Below are 10,578 nucleotides of genomic sequence, written 5' to 3' on the forward strand. Positions count from 1 at the left end.
TGAGACAAGCCTAGTATACATTTGGCAATTCCAAAATAGTGTTGCATAAAGGGGGCAAAATCATGAAAAATAAATTAAATACGCAGACTAAAAGATGACAGAACTGGAATGTTCTGGTGTTTGAAATGGATCCCTTGTGTTCTGTGTCTATCCTTTCTTCTTCCTTTGTTGCTTCTGAAACACATGCTGTCAAAAGACATCATTTGTGTCAGCTTTGATCCGCTCTTGCAGTGCACCAGAATGCACCTAAATTCTGTAAGGTTTTTCATGCCATAATGTCCACTTTTTCCGATGAAAGTTTAAAATCACTGAAATCTGACTGTAAGACCGGACACAGTGAAGCATCGACATCCTGATTTGGAAGATAAGGTGTCAGACAAGCTGACATATCAATAAAAGAAGCATGTTAGTTCTTTCCAACCTGTCGTTATTTCAGACCTTGTTCAACTGGTGACCACTTGGTTTTGGTTGAGGATATTAGTGGGCTCTTTGGCATTACAAACTTTAGGGGATTCAGTACTGCAAACACTGCCTAATGAAGCCTTCCAAATTATTCTGAATTGGTTGGGAAAACAGCAACACCAAAGTTTTGTATTCTCAATACAACTGCTAAACTACAGACAACACTGCATGGCTGTTTCTCATTCAGTTTATGTAATTAACAAAAAGAAAAAATTCATAAAACTGCATTGCTCTGCTTTACATGTCTGTTTTCATGTTTTGTTTTTTTCTGTCTTTCTCTTTCCTTTTTTTATTTTTTTTTTATATCTTACAGGGTGGTTGAATTTTGGCACTTCTGCCTCACAGGACAGTGAAAAAGTAGTCCAGGCTCAGACGCAGTCACTCAGAACTGCCACTAGTGGGCACCGCATGGGCGCTGGCAGGGCCAGCCTCAACTCGGACTGGGGTCCCCCGAGTCAGTGCCAGCCCTCAGACGCGCTCACCTTGTTGGCTGATTTGGCCCTTGGTGGCAGCGGTGACGAGACCATAGAGAAACTCACCCCGGTTCTCGGAACTAAGCTTTCTGGGAGGGGGCGAAGACATCCCCACAGGCGTAAGCTCCCGCCCAAGTCCTCAGAATCCGAGGGCCTGGTGGTTAGCGGGGAGCTGGTTTTGGTGATCTCCAAAGAGCACTCGTACTCACTGCCCCCCTCCTGTCTGCTGTTGGGTTTGTCAGGTGAGCCCCTCCAGGTTTCTCCCCCGGACAGCACGGAAACCTCTCTCCCGTCTGGCCAACAGGGGCCGCCGCAGCACGCGGACAAAGACGATGCCGCCCCGTTGTGTCCGGAGGAGAGAAGCAGAGAGGAGGTGACAAGCTTGCCCCCTGGCAGCGCACCTCCGAAGCACTCGGTCTCGGTACGGCATAAGAGGGGGCGCAGCTGGTTCCGGAGGGTCGTCCAGGCGGGCGAAACAATCCGTGTGACAAGGCTGTGGAAGGAGAAGTACGAGTTCAATCACGACAGCAAGTACACCAATGACCCTCTGGACAAAACAGTGATACGGGCCTTGCACGGGTATGTAGACCATCTTCCAAATACCTCTCACATGTACTTACACATACACATGGCACATACACATGATCTCCTTACATGTTATTTTCATGCAGTGACTAGGCGCTAATGTTAGAATAATATCCTTGCATTGTGAAGTTGGAGACAAAGGGTCAGCGGCTGACGAGCCGTTTCCTTCCTGAGAGGCTTTGCCCTCCGACCAAAAAATGTTACCGTGCACAACTATCACAACAATTTAAGACTTTCAAATTTACTGTTACTGTATAAGTTACCATTTACACTTACACCTGTGAAAAAAGGGGAAGAAAAAAAAACAATACACTTCCCAGCCTAATGGCGATGAGAAGATGAGTAGGGTAGGTCGTATCTGCTGCCGGTTAGCCTGTGACATACCAGTGATGCCTCTGAGCTGGGCTCCATTAGTTTACCTGGAGAATTACAGCATTTGGAAAGCACTCAAAGGTAATTCAACTGCAACGCAATGGTGGTTTGAATTTATTTATGTCATTTGCAAAATACAAAAGAAAACAATAAAAGTCAGGGTAGCTCTTGGCAGTGTGAACCGACACTAAAAGACAATTTTCACATGTTTTGAAAGACGGTTTGATACAGTGAATATGACATTTTGTCTATCATGGCTTCCGAAAGTGTTCAGACTTCTTCACTTTCTTCTAAACTTTGTTGAGTTATAGACTTTAATTTTTAATAAATTTTCAGAAATTTGTTTTTGCTTTGTCATTATGGGATATTGTGTTTAGACTGATGGCCAAAAGAATACATTTAATCCATTTTAGATTAAGTCTACACAACAAAGTGTGCAAAAAGTGAAGGTGTCTGAATACTTTCTGAAGCCGTTGTACATAGCACTGTTCTTGCAGGTGTAATAACATGCTCCTCGCTGTTGTCTCACCCCTTGCCCCCTGGGGCCTTTGGCAGACCGTGGGATTTCCGCATTGAGGAGACTATCGATCAGGCCCGTCTCATTCTCCACATGTGGATCGGGCTCTTCTACAGCCGCTCCACCACCAGGTTCTTCCAGACTGACCCGAACGGACCCGTTCTGGAGGGCCCACCCCCCGCCGAGAGGCTTCAGGAAGAGTCGCAGGTTAAAACTGGGGCACAGGGGGTCACGCCTGACGCCTTGCCCGGTTCTGAGATTGGCAGGGACCCCTCTGAGATGCAACACCATGCCCCCCCTGCCTTTACACCTCCTCCAGAATCTGAGGCTTTGGACTTGAGGGAGGAGAGCAAGAAAAAAGCAGAGCCCTTACTCCCTGCTCCCAAGGTGTTGGACCTGTCACAAAAACGCTCAGAGGTTTTAGACCTCAGTGTCACTTCCAAACCAGTCAGAGAGGCCTGTCCTTCTACCAGCAGCCACACAGATCTTGCCAAAACCCCTCCCCCGCATTCGATACACAAACCTACCCCGAGAAGGTACAACTGGACAATGTACTCCTACTATCCCAGCAAAGACACTTACTTTCATTTCAACAACCAGGTGAGAAAGCATTTATTTTTCGTGCTTTTGTTAGCAATGGATGTACAGCTTGATTTTATGGTAGGAGTTTCAAGTAATAGCAATTTCACCTGTGTTTTGTTGTGCAGAAATTGTCTGTTGAAACCTTTTTTTCTTTGTCTCCAGAAGTACAGAGCAAGTGCTGATATACCTGATGAAACCAGTGAACAGGGAGATGACAACAATGATAGCTGCCTTGAAGATGACAATGACAGATACAACCTTACTTGCTCAGATACAACCGAACCCGTGGAAAATGATGCCATTTATGCTCAGCTGTGTGAGCGCATTGCAAGTGTGCGCATTTCGAGAGGGAAGCTCTTTAACGGAACCCACAGAGCTACGTTCGACTGCCTGACTGCCCAGTTTCTCGACAGAGAAAGAGATGAAACTGGAGGGAGAAGAGAGAGGACTTTGTACGTCCAGCCGTGTAGGTTGACTGACGTCAATTGCACAGCAGCTGAAGCACCTGAGCCGGCAGGTGCCAGTGAGAGTACTTCCATCAAAGGCACAATAACCACAGCAGAGGGTGAACAGGGTCTCTGCGGCGAAGGCAAAGTAAGCCTGACAATGCACAATGAGAAGGATCTGAGTGAGGATGAGGAGCACACGGCCGCACAAACTGTGAATGACATCAGTACAGGAAAGCACAGGGAGGTGCCTGATGGGAACGGCTCCTTTAAATTCAACGTGCACACTGCAGTGAATGATGGGAATGGTTTTAATAATGGTGAGAAGCACACGTCGGTATGTGAGAATGACACTGGGGAAGGTGAGGAGAACAGAGCAGTGCCCAGTGAGATTGCTGTTAGCGCAGGTGAGGAGCATCCAGGAGTGCAAGATGGGGTTGATTTTCATAAAGGTGGGGAGCACATAGTGGATGAAGGGAAAGGTTTTAGTGAAGGTGAGGAACATACAGAAATGCATCATGGGACTGATTATTATAAAGGTGGGGAGCACACAGTAGTGCATGATAGGAATGAATTTAGGAAAGATGAGGAACGCACAGCAATGCATCATGGGAGTGATTGTTATAAAGGTGGGGAGCACACAGTAGTGTGTGATGGGAATGATTTTGGTCAGGGTGAAGAACACACAACAACGCATGGTGGGATTGACTCTAATAAAGGTGAAGAAGACAGAGCCTTACATGATCTTGATGAACTGCATGATGGGAACAGTTTCGGTCAAGAAGAGGCACCCACACAGGGGAATGACTCCAGCCAAGTCCATGACTTAGACACAAGACCATTTGACAACAGAAGCCCTACTCCTACACTGGACGAACTGTCTTGTGACCGTATTCTCGACAGCAGTGAGAGAGAGATTCACACAGCTTTGTATGATGCCAATACTTTCCACAGAGTCTTTGAACCAGCGGAAAACACCAGCCAAAGCTCCACCCCAACACAAGATGAAATTCCCTGCAGTCAGAGCCCTGACCATGATGATAGCCGTTCACTGCCAGACGGCCTACTCCACAATGAGGTTGACCCAAACAGTGAGGTTTTATGTGCACCGGAGATGCAACAGAGTGATCCTGATCCTTGTCTCAGCAACACACACTTATGCACACAGGAAGAACCACATGTTATGGACAGTCCCATTTCCTGCAGCAGTACCACCTTGAACCAGAGCTTGTCAGAAAACAGCTTTGAGCTCCATTCTAGCAGCAATAATGAGACATTAGACAGTGCTACCGCACCTGCCGAGGTTCCAGTCTGTAGAGATCATGAACTACTTCCCACAGTGCCTCAAGTTGACGGACCAAGTCCAAACCACACTTGCTCATCCGATTACGACAGCATTACAGACTCCAAAGAGGACTCTGTCCTTCAGGAACCTACCTGTTCTGACTCACTATACAGAGATCATAAATCTAATAACCATAGCAAACCCACAGGCAACATCCAGAACCCCTCACCCAACGACTATGAGCCTTGTTCCAACAGCTATCATGAACCCGAGCATAACAGCATTGCATCCATAGTAGATCCTCAGTATGGTGATCACGAATCCATTCCTGCATCTGCTGATAATTTGCACAGTGATCAGAAACCAGCTCTTAATGGCGTCCATGCAGCTAAGCTGGACACAGAGTCCTGCCAACAGCCGTCCAGTCCTAAGCACAACACCACAGAGTTCTCCCTGTCCGGTACAACCAGTAAGAATGTGTCTTCAGGGGAGATGCCACAACAGGGTCAGGACAGTAGCTGTGACCCTGCAGAGGACTTATGGCAGTGTCATCACAGACCTTCCTCAGGCAGCAACGACAGGAACATAGAGGACATGCAGGACACTGACTATGCGGCAGTTCCAAATCATAGACATTGGAGGCTAAGCTCAGAGCTCTGTAAGACTGTAATACCTCCCAAAAGCAATTATAATTTCAGAAATGACCTAAAAACACTTTGGTCAGATGGAAAGGATAAATCTGCAGAGAATGTGTGCCACAGCAGTTCTGAAACCTTTTCCAAGAATAAGCACAGCCCCACCCAAAGCTCACCTGCTGGCCTTTGCTCAGACAGCAGCTATGCTTCAGTGCAAGACTCATTGCAAAGAACACCTGAACCCTTGGATGCCTGCAGTCAGAGAGGAAGCGTGCAGCACGGCTTTCGAGATCACAGGTCGTGTAGCAGTCATTCGTCCGCACATGATCCACCAGCGCACCGCTCTCGCAAACCCAGCCCGAGCAGCAAGCAACCCATCATGGCCTTGAGGCCGTGCAAGAGCGAGGTGCCCGAGGGAGATGGCGTTAGCGTGCTGCTCGAGGCTGACAAAATGAAAAGTCCTGATAGCGTGGAGGGATCCTATGATGCAGCTGCCAAATACGCAGGCAGGCTGAGAAAAAGGCGTCACCAGCAGGAGGAAGAGTATGAGGAGGAAGAGTACGGCATGCGAATTTACAGGGAAAGTGTGAGTTCTGGAAGCCTCTCTGCTGAAATCAATGGTGATGAAGCCGCAGGAAGTCCCACTGCTGATAACGTAAGTGGGTCAGACTCGAGTCGTCAGTGGAATGACCAGGAAGCTGATGATGTGTTGGGGCACACTACCACACAACCCTGCACAGGCTTCCCTTACCAGAGTAAGGATGAATGGGACAATCATGAAATGGTGGAAGCATTGGACTACAGCAAGACTAGACCAATGAGTCTCAACTCTAATGAAAGTGAAGGCCTGGGAATGAATCGGGTGTCATTTCTGGGCCATCGCACAGAAAGCAGTGCAAAGGAAACGGACTGGCTGTCCTATCGCAGAAGTAGGAAACGAGAAGGTTCGAGTCAGAGCTGGGTATGCAAGAAAGAGGGGAAAAGTGACAGCACTGCCATGACACCTTCCATCATCACCGTGCTGGATCACAGAGGAAACCGGAAGACTTACGAAAACTACCCCATTGTGAAAACCGTGTCCAGTGAGCACACCAGGACAATCCAGAACTCCAGTAAGGGGAGCGGTCACTTTTACAGCTTCTTCCAGAGATGGGACGAGCTGCATCACTCAAAGCCTGATCTCACCCAGTCCTCCCTGGACCTCGAGTACCTCATCTTCTCCGAAAAAATGAGCCAGATGCTCAAGAAGGACCAGAGAATAAGCAGCTGCTCCAGTTCCACGCGCTACCCCTGGCGGAAGCGCACCGCATCAGATGCAGACAGCGCCCCCTGTGACAGCCCTATGAGAGTGCAGTTTTCTGGACTGAAGGATTGTATCTCAGAGGGTCCACACGATGCCCCGATGTCTCTCATTAAGCGGAAGATAAAGGTTGACATGCCTGAGAGGGCGGGACTGAGGGTGCCCAAACCCAACGACTGCTCCTCTTCTGCAGCCTCTGAAACACCCCTGCGACTGAGACTGCCCTATGCAAACGGCGTTGTGGAGCCCTGCCCTGCGGTGTCGAACATCGTCGCGGAGTGCACCCGCACGTACCACGGCATGATGAACGACGTCTGCTCAGGCACGAAGCTCCAGCGAGAACCTGAGAGGTTCAAGAAGGAGAGGAGCTCTGAGTGGCACAGTGCTGACTTTTGCAGTCAGACAGAGGACATGACCATCACTCTGCACGACGACCTGAACACCATCGTCAGGCAGTCCTTTAAAGTCAAGTTTCGGTTCTATATCCTGGTGACGTCTGCAGATGCATTCTTTGAACAGACAAAGGTGTGTATTCCTGTAAGGATAATGTGTTCTATCCGCAAACAGATATTACAGGGCTAGTGGCTCCTGAATGGCTCAGACAGTAAAAGCACTAGTTTCAGTGCAGGCTGAGCCTTACAGCCTGGGTTTGATCCTGGCTGTGTCATCAGCCAATGATGACCGGGAACCCACGGTGGCATTGTTCCACCAAACTAGCAAAGTAAACTAGCAAGTTTAGATGGCAGTTTAGAAGAAGTTTAGAAGGGCTCCACCTGCACTTGAAATGGTTTTTGTTTTTGATGGAGGTCTTCTTATCTGCAGTGTTCTAACCTAAAAAATAATAATGTGTTAACAATACGCATTACCCCCAGGTAGGTAACAAGTAAAGAACACAATGTGGAGAAATGTGATTAAACCACAAAAAATCATTTTAGAACATGTATATCAATATTACTCATCAGTATATAAACTTTACTATCAGCCATTTTCTTGGAAAAGTGGAAAAGTACAAAAAAGCTAAAGTTATTATCGATGACTAATTTATGCCAAATTGATGATTTTTGAGATGTACTAACGCATCAGTCACATCTAAGTGATCATGTGACCTCTGCGTCATGCTGATCCAATTGAAGGGGCGTGTCTGACAAGTTATTTGCCTGGCAGGAAGAGCTGGAGGCGGAGGGCCATGTGTGTGTGGAGCCGGAGCAGTTTGACCTCGGCGGACGGAGTTGCCACACCCCTCTGCTCATTATCCTGCGCAATGAAGACATCGCTGAGCACGTCAGCGAGGTAAGACCACAAAATCTCGCCAAATATTGAGAACCTGGTGGCAACCAGTTGCTCATGCAATTAAATATTAATTAAACACAAATAACAGAGCTCAGATTGAACTGAACCTAGCATACAAATGGTTGAGGAAGCATGAGGATTGAGAAATCCTGGAACAAAGAGGAGAAAATTTCCCAGCGGCACATTGCGTTTTTTCCAGTAGCATGTGCATCTGAAACTTCTGCTGCTCTGTGAAGTAGTGTTTAGGAAACCAGAAGGTCAAGGGCTCCAATCCCGGATGGGAGAGCGCCATCATTTTACGCTGGCTTTGAGCAGCTGGAGGGTTTCTGACAGGATGAGAGTGACTATGTCTCTGACCCGGTTCAGATTCCTCACCTGCTGGAGCTCAAGAAGACCCCCAGCGTGCTGTTTGCTGGGGTGGACCGCCCAGACGATGTTCTGAACCTCACCCACCAGGAGCTGTTCAGCCGGGGGGGCTTCGTGGTGTGTGACAGGGTAGCACTGGACACTCTGTCTCTGGGTATGGATCACATCACAAAAGATCACTCTGGCTCTGTAATAGGGTCTCACTGGGAATATTGGTGTGGTGACAGAATGTCATTTGGTTGAGACCACACTGACCAGACCATGACAGTGTGCAGTGGTTGAGTAATTTGTGACCATCTTTTTGTGTGGTTTTTACCAGGCTTTGTATGGTTAAGAATGAACTGTCCTTGTTCGTTTATCAGACAACATTAAGACGTTGGTGGGCTTCCTGGACGACCTGAGCAAGAAGGGGAAGTGGAAATGGTTCCTACACTACAAAGACAGCCGACAGCTTAGGGAACGCGCACGGTACGGCAACGCCCTCGCCCTCACTCCCTCCCTCTCTTCCTCTCTCCTCCTCTAACCTCTCCCTTTGCTCTCTCTCATTACATTACATTACATTCGTTTATCAGACGCTCTTATCCAGAGTGATTTACAGCACAATAGAGCATAAGTGTGTCCGTTCAAGTTGAATGAGCAACAGTGTCAGATCAGGCTCCACACCCCTCACAGACCAGTGAGTGCGAGCATAACACTATTCAAGCCCAACCACAAGTTAACTTGTGCAATCTGACTAGACAAGGGAAGCCAAGCACACCACCATATATCCTACCACTCTCAAATTCATATTCTCTGGTCTCCTCCTCCCTGGAGTTCAGCTGAAAGATGTGAAACCGTCCTGTCATAGGTCAAGCTCAGACGCTCGGGAGCTGAAACAATTTGTGGACTACTGCCAGGAGGCTGGGCTTGTAGAGGTCTTGCCCTATCACGAGTGTGATATCATGTCCCAGGACCGGCCCGACTACCTCCACTGCCTGCTGCGTCTGCAGGTCCAGAATGCCATTGCACGCTTCCCTGTCTTCATCACAGGTGAGCGGTCAAGCGCACACATGCGCACACACATGCACACACACACAAACACAAACTCACACACGCGCGCACACTCACACACATACACGTGTAACACATCCACACTTTCAGTCTCACTCATTTTCACTGATATAATTTTAAGTTCAATTTTAAGTTCAAAGTTAAGATATAAGTTTAAGTTCAAATTATGCTATTATATTTTTTTATACTTACGTGAGTAGAATATGTGTGAAGAATTCTATTCCTGTAACTCCCACTGGATGGAACTGTATTTAGAATGGAGAGATGTTAAGAGAATCATGCTTCTACACCATAGTTCCCCCTAGTGGCGAAGATAGTAGTCTGGGTTTTTTTTCCAGGCAGTTCTTTTTTTAGTACAATGCAGGTACAGTAAATGCTGTTCAGATGTTTGTCGTTCCACCCAGTGAGTTATGTCCTTTGAGAGAAACGTGATCTGAAATATGTTTGTTCTCATATGCACAGTAATCTTTATTTTCATCAGTATCCCCTGATAGGAATTTCAAATGAGCCATGCAGAGTTGCTCATGTTAGATTCAATCATTTGTATGGTGTGTGTGTGTGTGTGTGTGTGTATGTTTGAGTGTAAATTTATGAAATGTCCCTTGTTATTTTATTAAATCTGCAATTCTGTGTTTATTTCCAGACACACCGGAAGATTCTTTTGGAAAATGTGGGATTTTTGCAATGAACATCAATACGTTTTTACGGATTTCGAAGAGTGACACCTGCACAATTTTGTGAACAACATTCAGGAATTGTATTGACAGCTTACATGGCGACTTTTAAGCCACTGTCTTTCATATTCCTTACCTTTTAGTGCCTTTTAATTACTAATGGTCTCCTAGGACTGTTAGTTTAGCCATTTAACCCATGAATTGCTGAGGCAATTGCTGTTCTTAATTTAGAGACAGAAAAGGGGCGTCAATAAGTGGAATACTCACTGAATTTTGGGGAGGGTTCCAGTGTTTCGCCTGTTTAACAATACTAATTTAGAGACCCCTGCTGTGTCTTAAGATCAGATCCACAGGAATGTGTCCACTGTGCTCAGACAGTGCATAGAGGGACCTTTGTCGGAAAGCCTTTTCAGAAGATTGAAATTTTATTTTGAGTTGAAATAATGCTGAAAACCCATTCTGTACTTTAATGAGATATGCCTCAGTTCCCCAGGCGTATTGTTACTCATAAGTACAGTACTTTGTAAGAACTAGCTCACAT

At 46.9% G+C, this 10,578-nt stretch overlaps 1 protein-coding gene across 4 annotated transcripts in view; it reads left to right on the top strand.

Moving 5' to 3' along the window:
* The window catches only part of tasor2 (transcription activation suppressor family member 2), a 30,176-nt gene extending 19,978 nt beyond the window's left edge, over positions 1 to 10,198 (top strand). For 2 of the 4 annotated variants that reach the window (XM_036519896.1, XM_036519898.1), the window contains exons 15-22: positions 776 to 1,514; positions 2,448 to 3,009; positions 3,154 to 7,182; positions 7,822 to 7,947; positions 8,314 to 8,467; positions 8,676 to 8,781; positions 9,161 to 9,342; positions 10,007 to 10,198. In XM_036519896.1, coding sequence (XP_036375789.1) covers positions 776 to 1,514; positions 2,448 to 3,009; positions 3,154 to 7,182; positions 7,822 to 7,947; positions 8,314 to 8,467; positions 8,676 to 8,781; positions 9,161 to 9,342; positions 10,007 to 10,104 — 5,996 coding nt within the window. In that variant the 3' untranslated portion in view covers positions 10,105 to 10,198. The remainder of the gene's footprint in view (positions 1 to 775; positions 1,515 to 2,447; positions 3,010 to 3,153; positions 7,183 to 7,821; positions 7,948 to 8,313; positions 8,468 to 8,675; positions 8,782 to 9,160; positions 9,343 to 10,006) is intronic. The other 2 variants (XM_036519897.1, XM_036519900.1) reach the window with 2 other exon arrangements.
* Positions 10,199 to 10,578: the final 380 nt, after the last annotated feature.

The sequence above is a fragment of the Megalops cyprinoides genome, chromosome 25, assembly GCF_013368585.1.
Source record: "Megalops cyprinoides isolate fMegCyp1 chromosome 25, fMegCyp1.pri, whole genome shotgun sequence".
Classification (NCBI taxonomy): domain Eukaryota; kingdom Metazoa; phylum Chordata; class Actinopteri; order Elopiformes; family Megalopidae; genus Megalops; species Megalops cyprinoides.